Source organism: Leucoraja erinacea, chromosome 20, assembly GCF_028641065.1.
Source record: "Leucoraja erinacea ecotype New England chromosome 20, Leri_hhj_1, whole genome shotgun sequence".
Taxonomy (NCBI): Eukaryota; Metazoa; Chordata; class Chondrichthyes; order Rajiformes; family Rajidae; genus Leucoraja; species Leucoraja erinaceus.
This window is the reverse complement of record NC_073396.1, coordinates 4,746,528-4,774,186: the sequence shown is the minus strand read 5'-3', so window position 1 is coordinate 4,774,186 and position 27,659 is coordinate 4,746,528. Positions and strand designations below refer to the sequence as shown.

The following is a 27,659-nucleotide window of genomic DNA, read 5'->3' as shown; positions in this document are numbered from 1 at the left end:
TTGTGGGCATTGAACAGTGTCCATGGAACTGATGTGCAATAATGCTGAGAACTATATTCTGCACGCTGTACCTGGCACCTTGCTCTACCTATTGTGCTTGAGTTTGACTTGCTTGTATTGGGGATCATGACAGAAGCCTTCTTGTGTCGATCCCCGCAGACGACGGCACGATGTCGGGAGACCAATTCTATCAACAGGTAGGACAACGACGGAAGCCAACAGCGAGCTGTGGGTCGCCAGACACACACACATACGAGCGAACAAACTTGATTGTATTTATGTATAGTATTATCCAATTTAATTGGACTACATGCAAAACAAAGCTTGCTGCGGTGCAGGCTCGAAGGGCCGAATGGCCTCCTCCTGCACCTATTTTCTATGTTTCGATGTTTCCACTGTACCTTGGTACACGTGACAATCATAAACCTAATACCTAACACTTGCTGCCGTTGGACTTAAAAAGTTAATATTTGCTATGGATAGAAAAATATTCAGTCGTTTGTAAATAAATAATCTATATTGTCAAAACTATTAAGAACATTGGTGTATATTCAGCAAGCAGTAGTTATCATTTTTAAGCCAATAGCATCTTAAAAGAATATAATTATCATCTTATCTTTGGCTGCTATCCTGACTATAGCTCAGATGCTCTTGAATTAAGTTTTACAGACAAAATAAAATGCAGAGTATTCCATATCCACAATTTCTCCTATAAACAAGATAATTTGTGCATGTGCAGGCATGGAAAGACTTGACAGAAGTTGGACAGCTGAGGTTTTCACTCAGCAGCAGTTTCAAATGGGGGATGAATTTGAGTATGATATTCTATTTATACCATCTTCAAATCAGTATTCAATGCTGTTAGTGTGCAAAAACAATTAAGATGTTTTGTTTTGTCAGCATTGCTGTCTATAGCAATGTGTTAAATAGAAAAGGAATTATAGCAAAAAATCTAAATATGAAGTTTATTCCCAGTTATCATTCTTTTCCTGTGGTTAGTTTTATCGTTATCTATCAGCGCTGGGAACTCCTAAACAGATGCATTACTTCTTTAGCAAGCCTTCTCATGGCTGAACGGTTAAATCCTGGGAGACCCATTAGACTGCATCTGAAGCGCATTTCAACTATATTTTTAGTAACATCAGACACTTGCGTTTGAATCCATTCAGTTCTAATTAATGATGTTAATATGTATAAATAAATTTCATCAGCTGGCACTGAGCAGGACAGTCTTCATCAAAGTGAAACCTCTCCAAGATTGAAACGGAGACAGCAAAAATAGTTAATGTTATATTATGCAGCAGCTGATGATTTAATAGTTGCTAATCTGCACCACACAGATGATAACAACACTGTGAAGGCCAAATCAATTAATATTTTTAAAGCAGAGATCGATAGATTCTTGATTAGTCCAGGTGTCAGAGGTTATGGGGAGAAGGCAGGGGAATGGGGTTAGGAGGGAGAGATAGATCAGCCATGATTGAATGGCGGAGTAGACTTGATGGGCCGAATGGCCAAATTCTGCTCCTATCACGTGAACTTTTGAAGAGTGTTTCTGCCAAAGGTTGAGATCTTGCTGCATCTGTGAACTATGACAATGGGGCCCTCACACATATTTATATTAGGACAGCAACTGTGAGATATAGTTACTCTTTTCAGCGCAATGAGTTGACTGACCTGACAAATAAAGATGCTGCCTGAGATTTCTCCAGAGATGCTGCCTGACCCTCTGAGTTATTCCAGCACTATTAAAAAGAATGGAAAAATTGGCAAGATAGACTATTGGTATCATTCACCCAAAAGCCAGTTAACCTGCAAACCCTTGGTTCAACAGCCCATTTGAAAGATGGAAACTGCCACTAAGAATCTTACATAGACACAAAATGCCGGAGTAACTCAGCGGGACAGGTAGATTCTCTGGATAGAAGGAATGGGTGATGTTTCGGGTCAAGACCCTTCTTCAGACTTCAGACCCTTCTTCAGAGCTATTCCTTCAATCCAGAGTTACTGCCTGTCCCGCTGAGTTACTCCGACATTTTGTGTCTATCTTTGGTTTAAACCAGCATCTGCAGTTCCATCCGACACACCAAGAATCTTACCCTCTGCACTACAAAAGATACACAGTGCTGGATTAACATGCAGCATCTCTGGGGAACATGGATTGGTGACCTTCTGTGGTGTAACCCTTCTTATTGAGTCTGAAAAAAGGTCCCAACCCAAAACTATCCATGTTCTCCAAAGATGCTGCCCGACCTGCTGAATAACTCTGTGTCTTTTTTTTTGTAAACCAGTTCCTTGCATCTATACCCTCTGAATACCTTTATGTTAACAATTTCTTCTCTAGCTTGGCCAGGCTAATAGTAAAGTCACAGAGACATACAGCAGAGAAACAGACCATTCGGCCCAACTTGCCCGTGCCAACCAAGATGCCCTATCAACACTCGACCCACCTGCCTGCGTTTGGCCCATATCCCTCAAAGCCTTTAAAGAATAGTACATTCCTGCTAATTGTATAAATATTGTACTTTTAATTGCAATCGTAGCTATTTCTTTTAATTTTTATATTGTTCTGTTTAATTTTTTGAAAAGTCTAGCAATTCGAGAGACAGATGTGGAGCCCAAGTCAATGGATATTTTCAAGGTGGAGATTGACAGATTTTTTTTTTAATTAGTAGGGGTGTCAGGAGTTATGTGGCGAAGGCAGGAGAATGGAAAGATAGATCAGCCATGATTGAATGGTGGAGTAGACCTGATGGGCCGAATGGCCTTATACTGCTCCTAGAAGTCATGAATTTATGAAATTGTGAAAGGAACTCTGCACTTTGGATTTTACGCAGCCCATTCAGATTGTGGTTCATTATTGTCATATGTGCCCCCCCAAACCCCACCCCACCCCCCATCCTCTTCCCTACTTTGTTGTGAAATTCTGGTACAATAAATGCTATGCCTGATTTATCTACTAAATCCCTGGATGCATCTGTATACATTTGGACCAAAACTTTTATGTTTCCCTGTATCCTCCTTTTCCCAGTTGTTTAGGGTTTTTTTCAGTTCTAATGTGTAAAGGGTACTGTTCTCTGGACTGTGGCCAAGGTGGAATTGAGGGTAATGGAACCGTTGGAATTCACATTTAAGCTGTATGCTGATTTGTCATCTCCCTAGAGGTCCATCCAAAACCCATTGTTTCCTTCTCTCCTTTTCCCTGCTGTTTGGCAGTAACTTTGCTGGGTGTTCTTGCACCTGTACATATTCTTAAATCCAGCCCGATGAAAGCTGAATCCTTCTCATCTCTAGAGGCATCTCTCCCCCATTTCAACCTGTAATGCTGCTGTTTGAGTTGTTTTTCTTGCACCTGTACATATTGTCAATGCCCGATATTGAATGTTGTCTATTTTCTTAAGAGAAGTACTTGATGCAGCCCCATACACCACACAACCATAATCTAACACAGATCTAATTAACCCAGTGTATATAGCCTTCAAAGCTGTTCTACCTGCCCCCCAAATCACATCCAACTAAACATCTCATTATATTAAGTATCTTTTTACAGTGTCTTTCTCATTGTAATCAGTGCTTATTAAACAGCTGGTCGGGTCAACGTTGTCCCGGGCCCTGGGCGGAGCTCACTGTGGGTCACCCAACCAGTGCAGAGAGGGGCTGAGACGAGCAAAGGCCGGGAGATTTAAACCCAGCCGCAAGTTCCACATTTCTCGTGTTGATATTCAGCAAAGTAACCCGGCGGTGAGTGAAGATGCAGGGAGAATAGGTTCCATTTATTCGTCATAGATATTAGGGACTACTCAAAAGTCTGTCGTTTTTGTGAAACATTTCTATGCTATCAGGTGCAAAATGTCTGTGTTACTTTTGCCCAATAACTTGACTTGAACTTGATAATTTGACTTATTATTAACTTCGTATTAACTCCTTTTAAGGTCTTTTTTTATTAATCTTTGCTCTTAATCTCATTGCTCTCATTTTCAATTCTTTAATTTGTTAATTAAATAAAACCTCGAGCCCTTTGCTACTTTTGAAGCGGCCACTTTCGCGATTCCTGGAATGATTCCTGTTCGGTTATTCCTTTTGTGAACTCTACATTGATGTCCGTGGAGTTGCTGGTTTAAGATGGAGTTCTGTGCTGGAGTTAGTCAGTGGGCCAGTCAGTATCTGTGGAGAGGGCGTCGCTGAGTTCCTCCAGCACTCTGGGCTTTGTTCAGCATTGCAACATCTGCCGTTCCCTCTGCTTCCCGTTTCTTGCAGTCTCCTTGTTGCATAGGATGTAATTATTTTGTTGAGTAAGAAATGTTGTATATCATCGAGATTGTAAACCCTTTTTCGATTTAGCGACGTATTTGTAGCTAAATTACCGAAATTCCAGTTCAGGGCTAGTTCGGTGTTCTTGCCAGTTCAAATCTACCAAATTGCCCCATAATTCTATTTATCGGGCCCTTCCTAAAACCAAGCTGCACTTTTGTTGACATGGATTGCGTTAGTATTAAGACTTTTCGTGATTAGTAAATATCCCGTATAATAATTTGATTTAAAATAATTTCAGTTAAAAAAAAATCAGGGTCTTGATTAATCTGGTAACTAACAACACATGGGGTTCGAGTAGATTCAAAGCAATGGTAATTTTCTGAATCTTGGGTTGGGTCATCGTTATTGGTCTTTCGTGGCAAATCGATTGTGAGATTCAAGTATCAGAATTTATCGTTCATTACAAACGAGGTTTGTTGAACGCGTTGATTACGCGATGTCGCTAACTTGGTATCCAGGCTAAAAATAGCTCGACACAATATCCAAATTGTATTAATGCCTTCAAGTTAATGCATAATTGGATATTACACAGCCCTCAAATCATTCAATGGGTTGCTGAGGGACCTTGACGCCAGGAAATCCTTCATGGTATGCGGAGAGAATTAATTAATTAGATTAAATCGATTTTGAAAACGCTTAATGGACTCCTCGTGTGTATTTTTAAACTCGTGCGCAATGAAGTTTTTCTATGGGAGCTGCCTTGTCAACGAAGGGCGAATCCGAGTTAGTGACTGGAAGGTGGAGTTGATGTTAGAATTCGCCAGTATTTGTTGGTGTGGGTTTCATGGTCACTCATTTGTAGACTTCGAATTAATTTGCTAATCTCCAATTGCTAGAGACCGTTTCATCCAGGTAGTGGCGAACAAGGTTGTTTCACTGGCGTTTGGGGAAAGAGTGTTGGTCTAGATTTGTCTTAATTCCGCCTTAATGTTGCCAGTGTCTTAATGTTGCCAGTGTCTTAATGTTGCCAGTGTCTTAATGTTGCCAGTGTCTTAGCTCTTGGATGGGTGGGGAGGTTTTTTTAAAGAAAAACGGAGAGATGTTATTTTTTTAATTTATAAAAATCGTTAGCCAAAGTGATAATTGGGCATTTATTGTATCAATTAAGCTGTTGGGTCCCGTTTCTCCCCCCCCCCCCCTCTCCGACATTGAGACAACGCCCACACAAGAACCATTAAGCCATTCCTAGCCCAGCGGTTCTTCTTACAATTGCAATCACGCGTAACTTGCTCCCCACCGCGAGTACCAACAAGAAGGAGTTTCGGCTGGAAACGTTGCCTATTTCCTTCGCTCCATAGATGCTGCCTCGCCCGCTGAGTTTCTCCAGCATTTTTGTCTCACCAACATTGAATCTGCTTCCACTGCCCCAGGCGGTGCATTCCCAACTTCACTACATGTCTGACTTCAATTCTATTGCTCTAACAATCCCAAGGTGAGTTCCCTGTGTTTAAGAAGGAACTGCAGATGCTGGAAAATCGAAGGTACACAAAAAAAAGCTGGAGAAACTCAGCGGGTGCAGCAGCATCTATGGAGCGAAGGAAAAAGGCAACCTTTGGGTTTCGGCCCGAAACGTTGTCTTTTTCCTGAGTTCCCTGTTCTTGAGCCCTGGTATAGGATAGGAACAATGGCAACGGAGACCATGTTATAAGATGACCACATGATCCATCATCCAACCATTCCTTGCATATCCACGTGCCTAACCCGAAAATTGCTACTATTTTGTCCCTCTCCACCAAAGACTATAGAGCATCTTTTATTATACAGTATCTCTGTTCTCCACCACCATGGCAGCGCGTTCCAGGCACCCGCCACCCTTTTATCAATGGGAATGGTTCCCCTTGTATAGCCTTCGAGTTCAAATTAAAATCTTAATTCCCAACCCCCTTGTTTGCACTCTTCCGCCCTCTCCTCTCCCCCCCCCCCCCCCCCCCCCCCCCCCCCCCCCAAACTCCACGTGCCAAAGTTGTCTAGAATGGTCAACTCGAAATTCCATGAAGAATCATGGTAAATGGTAGGGAATTGAAGGATGTAGGTGAACAGAGGGATCTGGGAATAGCTGTGCACAGTTCCCTGAAAGTGGAATCTCATGTAGATAGGGTGGTAAAGAAAGCTTTTGGTGTGCTGGCCTTTATAAATCAGAGCATTGAGTATAGAAGTTGGGATGTAATGTTAAAATTGTACAAGGCATTGGTGAGACCAATTCTGGAGTATGGTGTACAATTTTGGTCGCCTAATTATAGGAAGGATGTCAACAAAATAGAGAGAGTACACAGGAGATTTACTAGAATGTTGCCTGGGTTTCAGCAACTAAGTTACAGAGAAAGGTTGAACAAGTTAGGGCTTTATTCTTTGGAGCGCAGAAGGTTAAGGGGGGACTTGATAGAGGTTTTTAAAATGATGAGAGGGATAGACAGAGATGACGTGGAAAAACTTTTCCCACCGAGAGTAGGGAAGATTCAAACAAGGGGACATGACTTGAGAATAAGGGACTGAAGTTTAGGGGTAACATGAGGGGGAACTTCTTTACTCAGAGAGTGGTAGCTGTGTGGAATGAGCTTCCAGTGAAGGTGGTGGAGGCAGGTTCGTTTTTATCATTTAAAAATAAATTGGATAGTTATATGGATGGGATGGAGGGTTATGGTCTGAGCGCAGGTATATGGGACTAGGGGAGATTATGTGTTCGGCACGGACTAGAAGGGTCGAGATGGCCTAATTCCGTGCTGTAATTGTTATATGGTTATATTATGTATGGTTAATCAGCACATGATGTAGCAGGCAGATTATGCTGTAAGTGAATGAAGATTTAAAAAAATGCCATCAAGGAATTAAAGTGGCATGCTCCAAAATTGGTTTTGCATAAAGTTCACGTGACATAGAGGCAGTGTGGAGCAGATTGCACTGTGAAGGTACCAGCTCCAAACAACACCAAGCCAATGCTCGGACTCTAATGCACTTCTGTCTACCTTGTGGAGCTAACCTTACAATGCATTGAGTATCTTCTTACAAAGCCATTGTGATAGTTGGCCATCTGAATGTCTAGACAAAGTTACTGTCATTTCCAGAACAATGATTTATTTAAAAGCAAATGTGGATAACAGCAAAGTTGTTACATTTCAAATGATTGTCCCAAAAACCACTGAATCTAGAATTAATATTCCTGCTTGAGTATTTGAAAGATAATTGCATTGCATTTATATGGGCTCCTGATCTTTATGGGGATAGAATGTGACTAATCATTCCAAAACTCTTGAACTGGTTCTCATTTCATTTGTATGAAATTATTTTCTACCATAAAATGAGCAATAAAATGGAAGCAGCATTACTAGATTGCACTGCAACGGGTTGTTTAGTTAACCATTTAAAAATCCAAAGGGGGAAATAAATACATGAGGTGCGTAGAGAACAGTTGTTTAGAGGTATTTTTAGATGGGACGTTCGTGAGGTTGTATTCATTCTCAGTAAACTTAAATTCGGCTTCAAATCGTTCCAGTGAGTTTGAAAAGGACTTGGCAATCTTGCAATCAGTTAACCAGATCAAAGGAGAGATGAATGGTAGGCACAAGATGCTGGAGTAACTCAGCGGGTGAGGCAGCATCACTGGAGAGAAGGAATGGGCGAGGTTTCAGGTCGAGACCCTTCGTCAGACTGATGTTGGGGGGGGGGAGGGGGGGAGACAAAGATAGTATGTAGGTGGAGACAGAAAGACTAGAGGGAGAACAGGGAAGGGGACGGGGATGAAGAGAGAGACAGCAAGGGCTATCTGAAGTTAGAGAAGTCAATGTTCATACCGCTGGGGTGTAAACTACCCAAGTGAAATGAGTTGCTGTTCCTCCAATTTGCACTGGGCCTCACTCTGACAATGGAGGAGGCCCAGGGCAGAAAGGTCAGATTGGGAATGGGAGGGGATGAGAGATGAATGGTTATATATAGAACACTGTGGTTTCTTGCCTGTGCTCACATAGATTAACTTTGAGTTAGTCGTGGCGCTCTTCTGTTAAAGCGTTGTTTGTTTTTTAGTTTATTGCTCGCATTGTCGGAAGCTTTGTCACAGTCTTTGTAAAAACTCCGGCTGTGAAGATGCCGTCCAGCTGCAAATCGGAGCATGACAGGATGAAAAAATTCAAGAATTATGGCAAAAACCCTCAGGTATTTGTTTTTGCGTGATTCTCTTATCTTCATTTGGCTCTCACTTGCATTAAACTTGCATTTACTCTGCCTATAGCCCCTCTCTTGTCCAATGTGAATGCTCAATATATGCAACTGAAATTTATAGTTGGTGATTTAATTATGGTCTATTGGTCTATTGTCTATTTATCCCCTGAAGTCTGTAGAGAATAGTTGTGCAGGAGTATATTTGCATGTCATTTTTATCATCAGATTCTGAATTGGGTGCGTTATTTGGGTCTTTGTATTCTTTCTCTGGATACATAATTTCTGCTTCAAATCATTCCAGTGGTTTCAAAGGAAGGTAGTTGTTGTCAATCTTGGAATAAGTTGTTCGGATCAAAGGAAAGATGAATGGTTCCAATCGGATAAATGGTTATATTTCTGCAGAAGGCCGTGGTGGCCAAGGTCAATGGGTACGTTTAAGGCCAAGGTTAGAAACATAGAAAATAGGTGCAGGGGTAGGCCATTCGGCCCATCAATATGATCATGGCTGATCATCCAACTCTGTATCCTGTACCTGCCTTCTTTCCATACCCCTTGATCCCTTTAGCCACAAGGGCAACATCTAACTCCCTCTTAAATATAGCCAATGAACTGGCCTCAACTACCTTCTGTGGCAGAGAATTCCACAGATTCACCACTGTGTGAAAAATGTTTTTCTCATTTCGGTCCTAAAAGATTTCCCCCTTATCCTCAAACTGTGATCCCTTGTTCTGGACTTCCCCAACATCGGGAACAATCTTCCTGCATCTAGCCTGTCCAACCACTTAAGAATGTTGTAAGTTTCTATAAGATCCCCCCCACAATCTTCTAAATTCTAGCGAGTACAAACCGAGTCTATCCAGTCTTTCTTCATATGAAAGTCCTGCCATCCCAGGAATCAGTTTGGTGAACCTTCTCTGTACTCCCTCTATGGCAAGAATTAGGAGACCAAAACTGTACACAATACTCCAGGTGTGGTCTCACCAAGACCCTGTACAACTGCAGTAGAAGACGGATTCTTCATTAGTAAGGGGTTATGGGGTGAAAGACTAGGAGAATGGGGTTGAAACTGGATATAGATCTGCCATGGTTGAATGGCAGAGTAGACCTGATGGGGAACAATCTTCCTGCATCTAGCCGAAAACTTACAAACTTATTTTAACTTGGTGAATATTTTGATTGTAATCATGTACAGTTTTTTGTTTGGATGGCACGCAACAAACTTTTCACTGTACCTTGGTACATGTGACAATAATACACTAATGTAATAGAAGAGTGATCAATTGGAAATTGTAGTGGAAAAATAGGATATGGAATTACAAGTCTAAATGCTGAACAGTGATTCAGTTAAGTTGCGTGTTTAGTACAGGTGTCAGAGGTTATGGGGAGAAGGCAGGGGAATGGGGTTTGGAGGGAGAGATGGATCAGCCATGATTGAATGGTGGGGTAGACTTGATGGGCTGAATGGCCTAATTCTACTCTTATTCCTTATGACCTTATAACCTTTAAGTTTACTTCCAGAGGGACTTTTTAAAACTTTGTTATGTTCAACTTTATCAAATGTTGGATGAAACTTAAAAGTACAGCCAATGGGTTTGACCACCCTGAGTGTAAGGGGAAACAAGCATAGTTGAGAGTGCATTGAAGTCAAACCAGAATTGATATTGTCCATACTTCCTTGCGAATCATGGATACATTTCCTTTCTACTTGGGCAGAGTCTCAGGAAAGACCTTGGTGCAGCTTCTGAGAATTATAAAAGGATTTAACACAAGATTTGTGCTGAAATGGCCCAACAAGATGTGACCACTAGTAAATATTTAAGGAAAAGTCCCAAAAGGAGTCCTTCCGCCAGGACGTTGTATGCTATGCAGTTGACATGATACATTTAAGGAAAACATACGAGGAAACAAATATTGGCTAATGAATTAAGGAGCCAGATGAATAGTTGAAATTGAATACACATGCAATGTTTGGACTCCATGTTATTTTTCTCCACTATGTGTTCTTAGTAATTCTTTAGGCCTCAGATACAATGCGGAAGCAGGCCCTTCAGCTCACCAACTCTGTGCCAATCAGTCATCACCCGTACACTAGTTCTATCCTACACACTAGTGATAATTTACAGAAGCCTATAAACCTACAAACCTGCACATCTTTGGAATGTGGGAGGAATCCAGAGCACCTGGAGAAAACCCACGTGGTCACGGGGGGAAAACTTGCAGACAGCACCTGTAGTCATGTCCGACACTGTAAGGCAGCAACTCTACCGCTGTGCCACTGTGCTGTATAGTTGTAATTGTTTCTACAATAGTTTTGTGCAAATCCACTAAGTTTGGGCGACCACAATCCTCTTGCCTTGAACTGATGGAAATATCTTCAATTGTTGCAAACGGGGTCAAGTGCATGGGTTATGACTTGCCGTGAATTGCAAGTTCTTTCTTAATTCCTCCGATTACTCCAGTTTTTTTTTCTCTTCCCACCCCCACCCACAAAACAGGACCTGAGGAGACAAAGGGCTGAATACTGCGTTGAATTACGAAAAGCGAAAAAAGATGAACAAATCTTGAAGAGGCGCAACATCAGCAACTTCCAAGATGACGATACTTACTCATTGCAGAAACCAGCGGGAGTTCATGTATGTGTTGTTCCATTGACTGTCTGTCAAACCAATTAGCTGAAGTTGAAGCTAGGATTTTACCCTTTGCTTAATTTTGTATTGGTTTTGCTTTTCAGCATTTGAGGGGATGGGACACATTCCTTGCGATATTGTTTGCCAAATGTGATTTGCTGTCCTTGGTAGGTGGCGTGTGTGGCTTCTAGTGACATGCCAAGTCTTCCTCAGCAACGCCAGATGTACCTCCAGTTTTCATTCTCTGGTGTCTTGCTTTGGTGCAAGTCCACAATGAGCTAATGACCTACCGTTTTTAGATACGAGTTGTTAATTGATTGGCTTGAAAGATGCAGCAAGGAAACGGGGGCCCTTCAACCCTCCAAATCCATGCCGACCATTGACCACCTGGTCACACAAGTTCAGTTATTCCACTTTCGCGTCCACTCTACACAAGGGGGCAATTTTACAGTGGCCCATTGACCCAAGACTTGCATGTCTTTGTGATGCCCACATGGTCACGTGCACCTGAGAGCAGGATCCAACCTGGGGTCTCCAGCGCAGTGAGTTAGCGGTGACCCAGATGGGCTAACCCCATATTTACGCATGAATTTTGTAGTGTGTCTATGCTCTTAGTTTGGAGATGCCGTGTGGGAATGTGTCCTTTGGCCCACCGAGTCCACCCTGACCAGCGATCACCCATCCATTAGTCCTGTTGCACACACACCCAGGGACAATTTACAGAAGCCAATTAATCTACAAACCAGTACATCTTTGGAATGTGTGTGGAAACGATAGCTCCTGGAGAAAGCCCACGCAGTCACAGGAGAACTTGCAAACTCCGTACAGGCAGCACCCAGAGTCAGGATCTAGCATGGGGATGATCAGCCATGATCACGTTGAATGGCAGTGCTGGCTCCAAGGACCGAATGGCCTATTCCTATACCTATTGTCTATTGGGTCTCTGGTGCTGTGAGGCAGGAGCTCTGCTGCTGTGCCACTGTTCTGCACGCCTTTTTAATTTAGCCATTTTTAAAACATTTAATGAACTCCAAGCACTCCATAAAATTATCCTTATCCAAAAATTAACCTGATGACCATATTCCATCAAACCTGAAGCCTTGCTCTGCACTCTCTTGTAGGATTCTGACATGACTACAGAAGAGATGGTGAAGGGAATGAATAGCCAAGATCCACAGCAACAGCTCCAGGCTACATACAGAGCCAGGTATGAGCTTGGCTTCTTTACGGGAATGTTCTCATTTTCTTTCCCGACTGCAGGGAGCTGCTAACCGTATTAATCCACCCGTCTTGGCCTCATTTCCATTGTACGGGTAGGTCTGTGAAGTCATTCAATTTAGGACACCATCAACAAAAGTGTTGAATTCTCAATTGAATTGAGGTTTGTTCATTGATTTTTTTTTTCCCTTTACGCCAAACCCCCATCGGCCTCTGTCGAACCAACCTGTAATTGGGGAAGGCAAAAGTGCTGGAGAAACTCAGCAGGTGCAGCAGCATCTATGAAGCGAAGGAAATGGGCAACATTTTGGGCCGATACCCAAGGGTTTCGGCTTGAAACGTTGCCTATTTCCTTCGCTCCATAGATGCTGCTGCACCCGCTGAGTTTCTCCAGCGTTTTTTGTCTACCTTTGATTTCCCAGCATCTGCAGTTCCTTCTTAAACACAGTCATATTGTCACTTGTGGGCAGAGCACCAAGGCAAATTCCTTGTATGTGAATACTTGGCCAATAAAATTATTCATTCATTCAAAGAACTGCAGATGCTGGGAAAAATCGAAGGTAGACAAAATGCTGGAGAAACTCAGCGGGTGAGGCAGCATCTATGGAGCGAAGGAATAGGTGACATTTCGGGTCGAGACCCTTGCAGAAACTCAGCGGTTGAGGCAGCATCTACGTTGCCTATTTCCTTTGCCCCATAGATGCTGCTGCACCCGCTGAGTTTCTCCAGCGTTTTTTGTCTACCCTCGATTTCCCAGCATCTGCAGTTCCTTCTTAAACACTATAATCGTGGAAAGTCATTAAAGTTTCAAATATCAGAACAATGATGATTGCTCTGTTACTGTGTCTCTGTATATAGTTCTCTCTGCTTAAGTGTTTCCATATCACCTGAAGAAAAATGCTAACTTTTATTAAAGTTAGCAAACGTGGTACAGTATGTAGTTGTTTTATGTCTTTATATTATCCTGACCTCGACCTCTGAATCCTTGTATGCAAGGTGACATTTTGCACTTCTGTCCTTATCATAGAATGTAAAGTGTGGAAAGGGCCACACTTGGTCCACAGTTCCTGCACTCAACATGATGCCAAAATAAACTGATCTCCTGTAACTCGCATCCATATCCTTCCATTCCCTGAATAACCAGGTGCCGATCTCAAAGCCTCTTCAATGCTGCTATCGTATCTCCACCATTGCTCCTGGAAACACATTCCAAGCTCCCTGCACTCTGTGACAGTTTCCACCCTTGGCAAGAAAGTTGCAACTGCTACCCTATTTATTCCTCTCATCACTTCATACTTCTATCAGGTCTCTCCTCAGCATCCAACGCTCCAGAGAAAACAATTTAAGTTTGTCTAACCTCTCCTTGTAAATAATACCCCCCTCGTTCAGCCATCTTCTGCGCCCTTTCCAAAGCCTCCATCTTCCTGTATCCAAGCGACCAGAACTGCACAAACTAATCCAATTGCAGCCTAAACAAAGTCCTACACAGCTGCACTCTGACTTTGATTCTTGTACTGTATGCCCCCAACCTGTAGAGGCAAGCAGACTGTACGCCACCTTTGCCATTCTATCCAAAGGTTTGTCCTTGAGGTTTGGTGCAACCCAAAGCAGACAAAACGCAATCCTAGTCCACTTTTGTCAATTCACTTTACATAATGATGAGTAAAACTCTGGCGACTAAATCCTTTGTACATTGTTTCCCCTCGATAGGAAGATTCTGTCACGAACATGGAAGCCTCCACTAGATGAAATCATTGAATTGGGACTAGTCGCGAAGTTTGTTGAGTTCCTTGACCGTGATGATGATGCATCACTGCAGTTTGAGTCTGCCTGGGCACTCACTAACATTTCATCTGGTACATCGCTCCAGACCAAAGCTGTGGTGGAAGCAGGTGCTATTCCAGCGTTTGTCCGTCTCCTTGATTCTCCCCACATGCACATCAGTGAGCAAGCTGTGTGGGCTTTGGGTAACATTGCAGGTACGAAATGGCTTGTTTCCAGCCAGCTGCTTTTAGTTGACTTTCTACTGATGCACTGAAATTCCAGCGTAATGCATTTCGTTGTCTCTGTACTGTACACTGACAATGACAATTAAAAATTGAATTGAAATTGAATCTGAAATGGAACTGGTAACTCTCTAGAGTTTATTTCAGGTGATGGTACCCTTTATCGCGATGCTGTCATTATGAGTTCGGCTATCCCGTCACTTCTGGGGCTGGTGAAACCTGACATTTCTGTAAGTTTAGACTGCCGCGTGCAGTTCCTCTGTTTAGCATTCTGTTGGAGGCTGCTGTTTATACCGTTGAGGTTACAATTTGAAATGATGCAAAAATGGTGCTGGGGTTGTGCCGATTCTCGTGTGCGGTCTTTGTGTAATCCACTATTGCTACACACTTGTACCCGAGTATTAATGTGCTGAGACGTAGTAAGATTTTTACTGAACTTTATGCAAAAAAGGAACTGTACATGAGACACTTAGTTCAGAGATACAGCGTGGAGATGGGCCCTTCGGCCCATCGAGTCTGTGCCATATGTCACCCGTACCCGACACACTAGGGGCAATTTACAGAAGCCAATTAACCAACAAAGCTGCACGTCTTTGTGATGTGGGAGGAATCTGAAGCATCTGTAGAACTTGCATGGTCACGGCATGAATGCACTAACTCCGTAGAGACAGCACCCAGGTCTCTGGTGATCTCAGGCGGGAACTCTACCACTGTGCAGCCCCTGTTATTTGTTTCAATGTACCATTGAAATGAATAACAATCAGGAGAATATTCCTCTGATCACACAAGATTTTTTTCCTGCTTTTCTTTGGCAATATCTTGACTCTTTGAATGTGAATGTCTCGGTTTCACTGATGTTCTGCCTTCAGCTTTCAATGATCTGAGATTTAGAATGTTCTCCTTTTGTTCCATTGCTTAATTTCACAAGATTCTTTATATATTAAAAAAAATAAATAAATAATAGAATCACATCTGACTTTGAGTAGCTCAGTCAAATATATTTGAAAGTGGTGCTGTGAAATGCCTTGAGAAACATTGCTACATTTAAAATACAAGATTTAAATCCTCTTAAATCCTGTCTTTCCCGTGTAGAGAACCTGGTTGATGCAAGTACAATTCCACCCTTGTCATTGATTTTTGATTCAGTTGCATCTCTTGTGCAAATTGGATGTGTTATAGCGAGAGGCGTGTTGTGAAACAAAGTGATCTTTATTGTGTTGTACAGAGAACAGCTCACACGCGACTGAGGCGCGTTCTCCCAGAGCTAGCTGTAGACGCACACAGACACCTAAACCACATGACTACATCTTCCCGCCACAGTCATGTGACTCTGCCGGACCTAGTGCCATGGGTTCGCCCAGTAAGTGGCCTAGCCACCAGGTGGCGCAACAATCATTAACGTCACAATTAAGGGGGGGGGGTGGGGGTGGGGGGGGGGGCAACTAGAATATCTTTGTAAATTTGTTTACAGCTGGTGCATTGAATATTTCACTATCTGATCTTGTTACATAGAAAATAGGTGCAGGAGTAGGCTATTCGGCCCTTCGAGCCTGCACCACCATGGCTGATCATCCAACTCGGTATCCTGTACCTGCCTTCTTTCCATACCCCCTGATCCCTTTAGCCACAAGGACCACATCTAACTCCCTCTTAAATATAGCCAATGAACTGGCCTCAACTACATTCTGTGGCGGAGAGTTCCAGAGATTCACCATTCTCTGCGTGGAAAAATGTTTTTCTCATCTCGGTTCTAAAGGATTTCCCCCTTATCCTTAAGCTGTGACCCCTTGTCCTGGACTTCCCCAACATCGGGAACAATGTTCCTGCATCTAGCCTGTCCAACCCCTTAAGAATTTAGTAAGTTTCTATAAGATCCCCCCTCAATCTCCTAAATTCTAGCGAGTACAAACCGAGTCTATCCAGTCTTTCTTCATAAGAAAGTCCTGCCATCCCAAACCTAAACTTACTAAACCTATTAAATTGCCCCCCCCCTCTACTTCAGTGTTGACCTATTGGATTTTAAATGTGAATTTTAGATTGGATTCTTGCGCAACATCGCGTGGACTTTGTCGAACCTTTGCCGCAACAAAAACCCGCACCCGCCGCTGGGGATGGTTTGCCAGATACTGCCCACGCTGGTTCAGTTACTTCATCATCGTGATCCTGCACTGCTCTCTGATGCGTGTTGGGCAATGTCCTACCTCACTGACGGCCCGAACGAGCGCATTGAAGTGGTGATTCAGACTGGTATTTTGCCAAGACTTGTTCAGTTGATGGACTGTGATCATCTGGCTGTGTTGGTGAGTACTCTGACGGCTCTATCTTGCTTCTCATTGAATTTTTTTTTTTCCCAAGGATACAGCATGGAAATAAACGTGCCCTTCAGCTCCCCCCAAGTCCACACCGACCATCGATCTCCATTTCACATTAGTTCCAGGTCATCTCACTTTCACATTTATACTCTACACACTAGGGGCAATTTAGACATCAATGAATCCATATCTTTGGGGTGTGGGAGGGAACCAGACCATTTAGCCACGGGGACCATGCAAACTCTGCACAGAAGCCACCTGAGTCTGGATGGAATGCGAGTCCTGTTGAATTAAACTTCAAAATAAGTTGTGTAAATTTAATCAAAGAAAATATCATGTTCGGTTTAACTTATGAGGGGAGGCATCTTTCAGAGGTGGTTGTGTGGCCTAGCAATTAATATTTGCTTCTGATTGATGCTGCACAGTCTCCAAATTTGCACATTTTAATTCATCTACTGGGACATCAGAATCTTGCTGATGACAAAAAGCAATCTTGCGTTGAATACTTATCTGCATGTCGAGTATTTTGTTTACATTATTGCGATAATTGCATTGCAAGGAAAGATGAGGAGAAACGGCAGCCCATTTGTGTGAGCAGCTTTCACAAAACCACGCTGGAAAACCTGTTTGTGGTGGAGATGCTTATTCATGCGACAATGGATTATTTTGTCTATAGGCATTCAACACCAAAACAGGCCCTTCAACCCAACTCCACCATGATGCCCCATCTAAGCTAATCCAATGTTGCTCATATCCTAAACCTTGCCTAACCATGTACCTGTCCAAGTCCATTTCAAATGTTGTGCCTACTCTGGCAGCTCGCCCCCCCCCCCCACACCCACCCACCCCCCCCCCCCCCCCCCCCCACCCCCTCCCTACTCCTACAAGGGGAAAAAACCTCAAAGTTATTCATTGAATCATTCCAAGATGAGTATTGTTAATCTTTTGGAGTATTTGAGATGTGGGCAGCATTGACTTTACTCGCCTCTATAGTAATTATTCCCTGTATCTCTGCACTATGGACAGCTTGATTGTAATCATAGAAACATAGAAAATATGTGCAGGAGGCGGCCATTCGGCCCTTCGAGCCAGCACCGCCATTCATTGTGATCATGGCTGATCGTCCCCTATCAATAACCCGTGCCTGCCTTCTCCCCATATCCCTCGACTCCACTAGCCCCTAGAGCTCTAACTCGTGTATTGTCTTTCCACTGACTGGATAGCATGCAATAAAAGCTTGTCACTGTGCCTCTAGACATGACGATAAACTAAACTAGAGCAGAGATAATAAGATAAGATATTAAAATTCCTGTTTTTTGGCATGCATGGATGACATGGTATGCCAAATGAAATAGCAATTTTGGCAAAAGTGAGATCTAGCTTTGTGGCTTTATCTGGTTTGAGGATATTGTGAATGTACAAGTCTGTATTGATGGTGATTTCTTCTGCAGGATGTGTGTACAGCAGCTACATGTTGCAAGACATTTACTTTGCAGGTGCTTTGAGGAGTGAGATTGGCTTTTGCTTCACCTGCAACTCATCGGGTCATTAATAGGGTTTCACAATTAGCAATAGATCAATAGTGGCTTCTTTGCCACTGCACAGTGAAATGACACATGCAAGCACTGCCATTATGCCCAGCCCAGCTGGCCCGTGACTATATCTATGTACTGGAGCAGTTCCCATGAACCAACTTCACGCTCCTCTCCTTGCCCAGGTCTCTTTGTACCCCAGGGATAGAAACATAGAAACATAGAAAATAGGTGCAGGAGTAGGCCATTCGGCCCTTCGAGCCTGCACCGCCATTCAACATGATCATGGCTGATCATCCAACTCGGTATCCTGTGCCTGCCTTCTCTCCATACCCCCTGATCCCTTTAGCCACAAGGGCCACATCTAACTCCCTCTTGAATTTAGCCTCCTGTAGCCCACCTTGAAGGTTACCTACCTTATCCGAGACTTCGAGCAGGACCAAGGTCAGATGAGCCTTTCCAGTCCCACTGACCAAGTCTTCGGGCGAGGACCTGATCCCTAAATGTGACCTTTGTACTTGGAGCTAGACTTTGCTGAGCGCTGCAGCATCTGTATCCATGGATGCTTCATCCTGGAAATGTGTCAAATGTAAACATCGGTTATTGAACCAATTGTGCCGTCACTTGCTGGCCATTTCAGTTTGGTCCACTTTATCACAAGTGTCTTGTGTTTGCCATGTGTTTCAGACCCCTGCTCTCCGTGCTATCGGCAATGTTGTGAGTGGGACTGACAGCCAAACGGAGGCTGTCCTCGAAGCTGGAGTTCTCCGTGTTCTGCCAAAGCTCCTGATGCATTCCAAGGCCTGTATACAGAAGGAAGCTGCCTGGGCCATCTCCAACATTGCTGCAGGGCAGACAATGCAGATTCAACAGCTGATTACCTGTGGAATTTTATCTCCTCTTCTTGAACTGCTACAAAAAGTAGGTACTTCAGTTGTGAGTCATTCATAGAATTGGTCACTGTATTTGTTAAATGGGAATTATTTGAGCAAATGTGCAGGAAGGAACTGCAGATGCCGGTTTTCACTGAAGATGGACGCAAAATGCTGGAGTAACTCAGCGGGTCAGGCAGCATCTCTGGCGAGAATGAATGGAGGGTCTCAATCCCAAAACGTCACCCATTACTTCTCTCCAGAAATGCTGCCTGTCCCGCTGAGTTACTCCAGCATTTTATCTGCCTATTCATTGTGTGATCTGTGTACGAAATCGTGCCTGTGACCAAGCAGCATCGACAATCACCAGAAGGTTTTTGCACCATTTATTTTGGGTGGCATTTAACCAGTAAATCCCACCAAGCTGTTGACAAGTGGCTTGACCATTGCAATCTATTGTATATTAAAACTGTGTGGTTGCCGCCTGGCGTCCGGCTGCCTTTCTGCCTTTTGATTCGTTCCCATCGTGTGATGTCACAACGCTCAATGCTCGCAGATGTCCAATCGGAATGGATCCATTTACATGGACGGCTGCTTCTTCCTGTCAGCTTCCAACACTTCAAAACAAAGTTGCAAGACAGGAACACTCTGAACTTTTCACCTCAATGGGATATCACAGCAAGTGCTTCAACAGGAGGGGGAGGGCCAATTGGTATTGCAATTGGAACTGCTGCAGCAGGCAGGGGAGGTGCAATTGGAATTTGTTTTTAATCCACTGCTGAGGGAGGCAGGGGAGTGCTGGAATCTTACATTTGGGAACGGCTTCAGTTCCGTTGGAGGAGACGGGTGCATGGTGGAATATTGGATTGGGGGATCACACCATTGGGGGAGCAGACCCAACTTGGTCTAGTCACATTTAAACATGGACATGAGCATTGCTGACACCAATGAAATATTAGTAGTGAAGGTTATGGTATGGTACATTGAGTGACTGTTATGCAGTTGTGTTTTAACTGACAATCAAAGGCCTTTATGTTTGTTGATAAAACATCCCTTTGAGCTAATGTTTTTTTTCATCCACTCATCTTGCAGGGCGACTTCAAAGCCCAGAAGGAAGCAGTTTGGGCTATTACCAACTACACTAACGGAGGTACAGTTGAACAGGTTATCCACCTGGTGAAGTGTGGAGTGCTGCAACCCCTCATTAATCTACTCGACATCAACGATGCCAAAGTTACCCTTGTGATCCTGGATGCTCTGGGAAATATCTTTCTTGTAAGCACTTTTTTTTCCTTTAAAGTAGCAAAGGTTGTGACTTAAAAAATAAATAAATAAATAAATAAATCTGGTGGAGGCAAAAGTTCATGTTGACTTCATGAGTGAAGACTTTGTCCCTTTTACTGGAGAAACGTATCTACCAATGTAGCAGTTGTGGAGAATGTCGCACACTAATGGGCCTGTCCCTCTTGGGGAATGTTTTAGGCAACTACAGGCGACTAGTTTGCCGCCACATGTTTGCCGGCGGTCTCCTCAGTCGCGCAATAAGCCGTAGCGTAGCATCAGATTAACAAGGACGCTGGCTCTAGTTCTTGTGAATTGTGCCCAATCCAGGCAAGATCTCTGGCTGCTGCAGGCCTCCAGCCATCTTGTTCCTTGGATGCGACGCCCCTCTCCTCGCCTTTGTGCCCTGGCAGTGCTTCCCTCTGCTGAACTTGAGAGCCCAGAAGCTCAGCAGGTCGGGCAGCATCTTTTCACTCTGCCATGTCGCTTCAACCCGTGTAGGACCAACTCGAGCTTTATGAAACTTGCCCATTAGTAGATGACCAAAGGCGTTGGTTGAAGCTGGTGAAGAGTATTTTGGAGATGGGAGATTACTGTTACAAGGAACAGTAAAATTAAAGGAACCATTAATGTGGGACTAATTACCTCCAAGTATAAGCGTCTCTATGGTCACCAGGCCAACTTCCATTCTATAGTTTCATATTTCTTTCAAGTTTGGGAATTGTATTAAAAACTTGCATTTAGGTATCAACTCCAATCATAACTCCTTTATATTGGGATTATTTACAGGATGTGAAGACTTTGCATGTTAATATTTTCTGTAAAGTGCTCTCCCCCTCTTTCCTAGTATATATCACAGTTGATTTGTATTCTCACCATTTGACAGAACCTGTCACTGCATCAGCCCAAAGAGAAGGGCATCTTGATGTGAGTAGCATGGCCTGTGATTAGCAGCAACTGTACACTAAAGCTGTGAATTAATCGTATATCTGTCTGTGTGTGTGTGCATGTGTCTGTGTGTGTGTGTTACAGGCTGCTGAGCAGTTGGGCGAGACAGATAAACTATGTTTAATAATAGAGGAATTTAATGGCTTGGAGAAAATTGAGGCTCTTCAGTTCCATTCAAATAGCATGGTGTATCAAACCGCATTAAAGCTAATTGAGAAGTATTTCTATGACGAGGTGAGCACTCACAGGTGACCTTGCTTCTGCTACCAAATGCTTTTTCCTTTCAAACCTACACTGGCTTCTGTTACTGTGAATTGAGGAATATTTGGATTCATGGCTCTCCCTCGAACCTGCTACTGACGAGGGGAAGGAATGACTATTTTAATTTGTTTGCCAAAAAGTAAATGAGCATTACCTTTAAGTCCTTTGCAGTGCTTTTGCTTCAACAATTATGCCAATAAACGTCAATTCAAAATTAAACGACACTTTTTATCTATAGAATCTAATTTGAAGACTGACATAAACCAAACTCTAAGTACTTGAATAATTAATCTTCTAGGAGCTTAAAGTTAATGTTGTGGTCACTAACATAATGTAATAACTGAATTAAAGTCTTGAATGTATCAATTTATTTGCATTGAGTAACACAGCTGGTAGTTGCTGAGAGACCTGGGTTCAATCCTTTCCTCTGGTGCTGTCTGTGTGGAGTTTGTGCATTTCTCCTTGTAGAACATAGAAACATAGAAAAATAGGTGCAGGAGTAGCCCATTCGAGCCAGCACCACCATTCAATATGATCATGACTAATCGTCTAAAAGCAGTACCCTGTTCCTGCTTCTCTCCCCCCCCCACCCCCTTATCCCTTGATTCCTTTAGACCTAAGAGCTAAATCTAACTGCATAGGTTTCTTCCCACATCCCGAAGTGTTTGTAGGTTTATTGGCCTCTGTAAATTGCCCCTCGTGTCTGGCGTGGATGAGAAGGCCTGTACATACGGCCATCTGTCGCGGCGATTACGCCATGTTTATGTGCCTGACCACGTATGAGCAAAGGAGGACTGACTGAACTTTGTTGCCTTCCACCTCGGTGAAGAATGCTGTGGTGGATGTTTGTGTTCAATTCTATTGTGTATTGTGTTGTTTTTTTTTTTTTTTTAAAGTATCGCTGCTGGCATATTCATTTCACTGCACCTTCGGGAGCATGTGACGAACACATTTGACTTTGAAAGTGGGATAACATGATGCTAGTGTGAATGGGTGATTGATGTGGACTAAAGTGCCCAGAGGGTGGTGTAGGCCAGACCCCAGTTCACCCTCTCCTTCCTGCCTTGCTCCCCACCCATCACGTTTGTCATTGTTAGCTCCCTCCTCCTGGTCTTCAGGGAACGAGCAGGGGCCAGAACAGCAAGTTCCCCTTCCAGGCTGATAGTCAACTCCTGCAGGCTGCAATGTGCAGAACAGTTAGACCATGTCACTGTGAAATGTCCCTGCTGTCCAGAGTGGTCTGCATTGTTTTTTCTTTTTTGGAGGGGAGGGGGGGGTAGGGTGGGGGGGTGAGGAAGATAGACAAGGGAGGCACTAGTTAATTTTCCTGCATATTTCTGGTAGACTACCATTTGAAGACTGAGCAACCTAATACAACCTGAATGGTTTTCTTCTAGGAGAACGAAGTTACAGACAAGGAGCCAGAAGAAGGAAATGGAGAATTGCTATTCAAAGTCAACGATGTTCTCGACGATAAATTCCATCTTTAAAATGTGCAGCAAAGCAGTTGGTGCAGTCACTTGTAATTAAAAAATGGTGTATATATTGTACTTTCACAAATAAACCTCTTTTGCAGAACTTTTTTTTAAATTGGGTTGCTATTTTAAAGGTCTCGGTAAAATAGTAAACTTTCAACACAAAGGTGTGTCAAAGAAGGTGATAGCTGAATTTATCCATCTTCCATTTGATAGCCCACATCTTGCTGCAACTTTGATTAACATGTGGTCACAGCTTAAGGATAAGGGGGAAATCCTTTAAAACCGAGATGAGAAGAACTTTTTTCACACAGAGAGTGGTGAATCTCTGGAACTCTCTGCCACAGAGGGTAGTCGAGGCCAGTTCATTGGCTATATTTAAGAGGGAGTTGGATGTGGCCCTTGTGGCTAAGGGGATCAGGGGGTATGGAGAGAAGGCAGGTATGGGATACTGAGTTGGATGATCAGCCATGATCATATTGAATGGCGGTGAAGGGCCGAATGGCCTACTCCTGCACCTAATTTCTATGTTTGAGTAATTCAATAAGTCGGGTAGCATCTCTGGAGAACATAGGTGATGTTTTATGCTGGAGTGAGGGGGGTGTGCAGGAGGTGCTAAAGTAGAGGAGGGGCAGGACCAAGCCTGGCAAGTAATGGGTGAAACTGGGCAAGGAGGCGGAATGTGAGATGGATGGACAAGGGCCAATGTGAAATATCGCCCATGTTCTCCAGTGATGCTGCCTGACTTTTACTTTTTACCCCCCTTCCTTCCCCCCCCCACTTCAAATTTATGGTCACTGCACTGTCTTTTTGGATGGGGGGGGGGGGGGGGATCATTAAAGCCATCATTTGCCACTCTTCAATCCTCGTCTCACTTTCCATCATCTGCAAACTTCATGCCCCAAGAGGGTACGTCCACGAAAAAGCTGGCACAATAACCATATAACAATTACAGCACGGAACAGGCCATCTCGGCCCTACAAGTCCGTGCCAAACAACTTTTTTTTCCCTTAGTCCCACCAACCCTCCATTCCCTTCTCATCCATATGCCTATCCAATTTATTTTTAAATGATACCAACAAACCTGCCTCCATCACTCCATCTGAAAATTTGGATGAGGTCCTAATTGACTATTATAAAACAAGTAGTTTTTCACGTTGTGGTGTCATTGACGGTGAAGACCAACTTTCCCCATTGCTACCTGCCCTTGTGTGATGGTGGCTGAACCTCCTCTCTGAAGGCACATTCACAATGCTGTTAATTCTCGTCCTCCGAGACAGCATTGCAGATGATCACTAGTAGTAGGGATGGGTGATTTAGGAGGAGAGCCTGCATTTTGAGGTATCATTGTGCATTTATTAATACATGCCAATAGACACGTAATGTGTTGCAATAGATTGTGGTAAAGGATGCAGACTGGAAGGAGCTGTTGGAGTAACCCAGACAATGAGCTCCAATGCCTTTTATACATGGGGCATGCGTTGCTGCTGCAGTACACCATTGCTGCAGGGAATGATTGTTCAGTGTCACAGATAAATGACAATGGTTCTTCCTGCATGAGATCCTACTCTCATATTGGAGCAGCATCAAACTGGGAAAACAGTGTCGACTAGCGGTAACAAGTCCTACACACCAAGGACCATTTACAATTTTTACCGAAGTCAATTAACCTACAAACTTCGAGTGTGGGAGGAAACTGGAGCGCCAGGAAAAAAACCCATTGCGATCACAGGGAGAATGTACAAACTTCATGCAGACGGCAACCCCTAGTCAGAATTGAACCTGGATCTCCAGCGCTGTAAGGCAGCAACTCTACCGCTGTGCCGCCCCGCCTCATTGTGGATATTTTGCTCATTGCATTTCTTACGATATATTTTTTTGCTGTGAAAATGAATTAAAATTGCTGGGAGACCTCAGAACAAAAGCATCAAAGACAAGCTATTGTGATGCGTTGTCTATGCATTTGTTCAACAGCGGTCAGTGAGCAACTCAAACATTCCTGACAAATTTATCACACAGAGCCTTTTTTATTTTCTTTCCGTCTGTTTTTTTTAAATTTTCAACTGTGCCTTGATTTTCTAAATATTTCTCATTTTTTGTGCTTTGTGGTGAAGATGAAACAAAGATCTTTAATTCCATGCATTCTTTATTTTGTGCTATTGATAATACTCTTACAAGATGAAGGAGTTGGTTGTTGACCAAAAGAAGTGGGTGGGGTGGGGGAGGGGCGGTGAATACAACCCTGCCCTTATCAACGCAGTTGTTGTGGCGATAACCGGCGGCTTCAGATTCCGTGGCCTCCAGATCACCAGCAAGAAAACCGTGTCCTTTCACATGAATCCTGTGATCAAGAGAGCATTAGTGTATGATCGACACAAAATGCTGGAGTAACTCGGCAGGCCTGGCAGCATCACTGGAGAGAAGGAATGGGTGATGTTTCGGGTCGAGACCCTTCTTCTCTCCAGGGTTACTGCCTGTCCTGCTGAGTTGCACCAGCATTTTGTGTCTAACTTGCGTGCAAACCAGCATCTGCAGTTCCTTCCTGCACACTAGTGTATTTACTTTCTTGGATCTGAGAAGATTCGCCAAGTCTGTAAGGATTCTCTCAAACTTCTACAGATACACCATAAAAAGTATTCTGATGGGATGCATCTCAGACTAGGGTGATATTTCCTCTGGGTTGACCACCTGAACCTGCAGAGAGCAGTGAACACAGCCCGGTCCATCGTAGGCTCGGCTCTTCCTTCCATCCAGTCCATCGTCACGGTCCGTTGCATCGGGAAGGCTGGAAGTGTCGTTGATGATGCCTGCCAACCTGGCCATTCCTTTTTCTCTTTCCATCTTCCGAGAGAAGTTACTGGAGATCGAATGCAAGGAAATCGACACTTAAGAAAGGCTTCTTCCCCCTGCTCCCAGAAAACTGAACCAATCACCTCTTTCACACCGCAGTCTCAGAGAAGCTGCTGTGTAGAAACATAGAATAATAGGTGCAGGAGTAGGCCTTTTGGTCCTTCGAGCCAGCACCGCCATTCAATATGATCATGGTTGATCATCTAAAATCAGTACCGTATTCCTGCTTTTACCCCATATCCCTTGATTCCATTAGCCCAAAGAGCTAAATCTAACTCTCTCTTGAAAACATTCAGTGAACTGTCCTCCACTGCCCTCTGTGGCAGAGAATTCCTTGTACTTTAATTTTAACTGCACCTCATTCAGTTATTGCACTTACTGTAGGTATATTCTTTATGGACTACAATCCTTGCACAATTCTACTGTTTAGTATTTGTTGTATTTAATGTTATACCTTTCAGCATCGTGTTCAATGAGCTTCTGTGAGCTGCATGTTTGGGGTGGCACAGTAGTAGGGTTGCTGCCTTACATCGGCAGAGACCTGTGTTCTATCCTGACTACTGGTGCTGCCTGTACGGAGTTTGTACGTTCTCCCTCTGTCCATGTGGGTTTTCTCTGGGTGATCCGGTTTCCTCCCACACTCCAAAGACGTACAGGTTTGTCGGTTAATTGGCTTCTATAAATTGTCCCTAGTCTGTTGGATAGAACCAGTGTACGGGTAATTGTGGTCGGTGCGGACTCGGTGGGCTGCAGCCTATTTCTAAATTAAACAAAACTGAAAGCAGCGGTTCAGTTTGTGTTTAGTTCCAGGATTCAAGCTGCAGTATTTTATTGTCTGAATTTTGGCTCACACAAAGCTGAGTGAACGGATCAAGTCCCAACAGTGTATGAGATATGTTTTCTTGGCCACCACTGTTAAATATGTTGTTTTGGATGAGATACTAAACTGAACCCTTGCCTGTCCTTTTATTTGGATGTAAAAGTTTTCTTGGAACTATTGATCTGCTGTCTTTTCCCATCTCCTGGTCAATATTTATCACTGAGTCAACACCCAAAAGCACACATCTGATCACCACCGCACGTCTGATCATGCATCTTGTACATGGTTTGGTTGCCATGTTTTATACATTACTGTGGCTGCACTTCAAGGGTACTTGGTCATTTTCAGAATGTTGTTGCTACTGGCAAAGGCCAGGGTGTTGTCAGCTATTGACGGGCAGCTCTTACAAGTTCTTCTGGTGAGGATGTCTCCAAATGCTATTGGTCTGAGAGTTGCAGGATTTATCGTGATTGGCATTGTTTGTAATTATGAAGGCAACCTGTAGGCAGTGGTGTTCCTGTGGATCTGCTGCCCTTGCCTATGCTGCTGAAAATTGTGGGTTTGGAAGGTGTGGTCTAAAGATGAGTAATCATACTGTATTGTCCCATTCCTGTATACTGCAGCTATGGTGCATTGTTGATCATAAGATCAGAAGGCATACGGGCAGAATTCGGCCATTCGGCCCATCAAGTCTATTTGAACACTACAAACGCCAATTAAACTCTGGGTTACTCAAGGGATTTTGAACTTTGAGTCTGAAGAAGGGTCTCGACCCAAAACGCCAAGTATCCACGTTCTTCAAAGAAGCGGTGCCTGACCCGCAAAGTTACTCCAGCATTTTGTGTCCTTTTGTGTAAACCAGCATCTGCAGTTCCCTGTTTCTACTTTTAGACTTGGGTCTTGTTTTGTTTTTTGCATGCTGCTGCAAGTAAGGATTTTATATGACAATAAAATGCTCTTGTTTATGCACCATATATTTTATTTATTGAAC

General features: G+C 43.5%; 1 protein-coding gene across 1 annotated transcript in view; it reads left to right on the top strand.

The window, feature by feature from the left end:
• The window catches only part of LOC129706667 (importin subunit alpha-5-like), a 36,998-nt gene extending 12,986 nt beyond the window's left edge, over positions 1 to 24,012 (top strand). Inside the window, exons 3-12 of the mRNA XM_055651055.1 lie at positions 8,332 to 8,460; positions 10,962 to 11,099; positions 12,215 to 12,300; positions 14,022 to 14,290; positions 14,465 to 14,547; positions 16,354 to 16,617; positions 18,849 to 19,082; positions 20,126 to 20,308; positions 21,347 to 21,496; positions 22,921 to 24,012. Coding sequence (XP_055507030.1) covers positions 8,392 to 8,460; positions 10,962 to 11,099; positions 12,215 to 12,300; positions 14,022 to 14,290; positions 14,465 to 14,547; positions 16,354 to 16,617; positions 18,849 to 19,082; positions 20,126 to 20,308; positions 21,347 to 21,496; positions 22,921 to 23,013 — 1,569 coding nt within the window. The 5' untranslated portion in view covers positions 8,332 to 8,391 and the 3' untranslated portion in view covers positions 23,014 to 24,012. The remainder of the gene's footprint in view (positions 1 to 8,331; positions 8,461 to 10,961; positions 11,100 to 12,214; positions 12,301 to 14,021; positions 14,291 to 14,464; positions 14,548 to 16,353; positions 16,618 to 18,848; positions 19,083 to 20,125; positions 20,309 to 21,346; positions 21,497 to 22,920) is intronic.
• Positions 24,013 to 27,659: the final 3,647 nt, after the last annotated feature.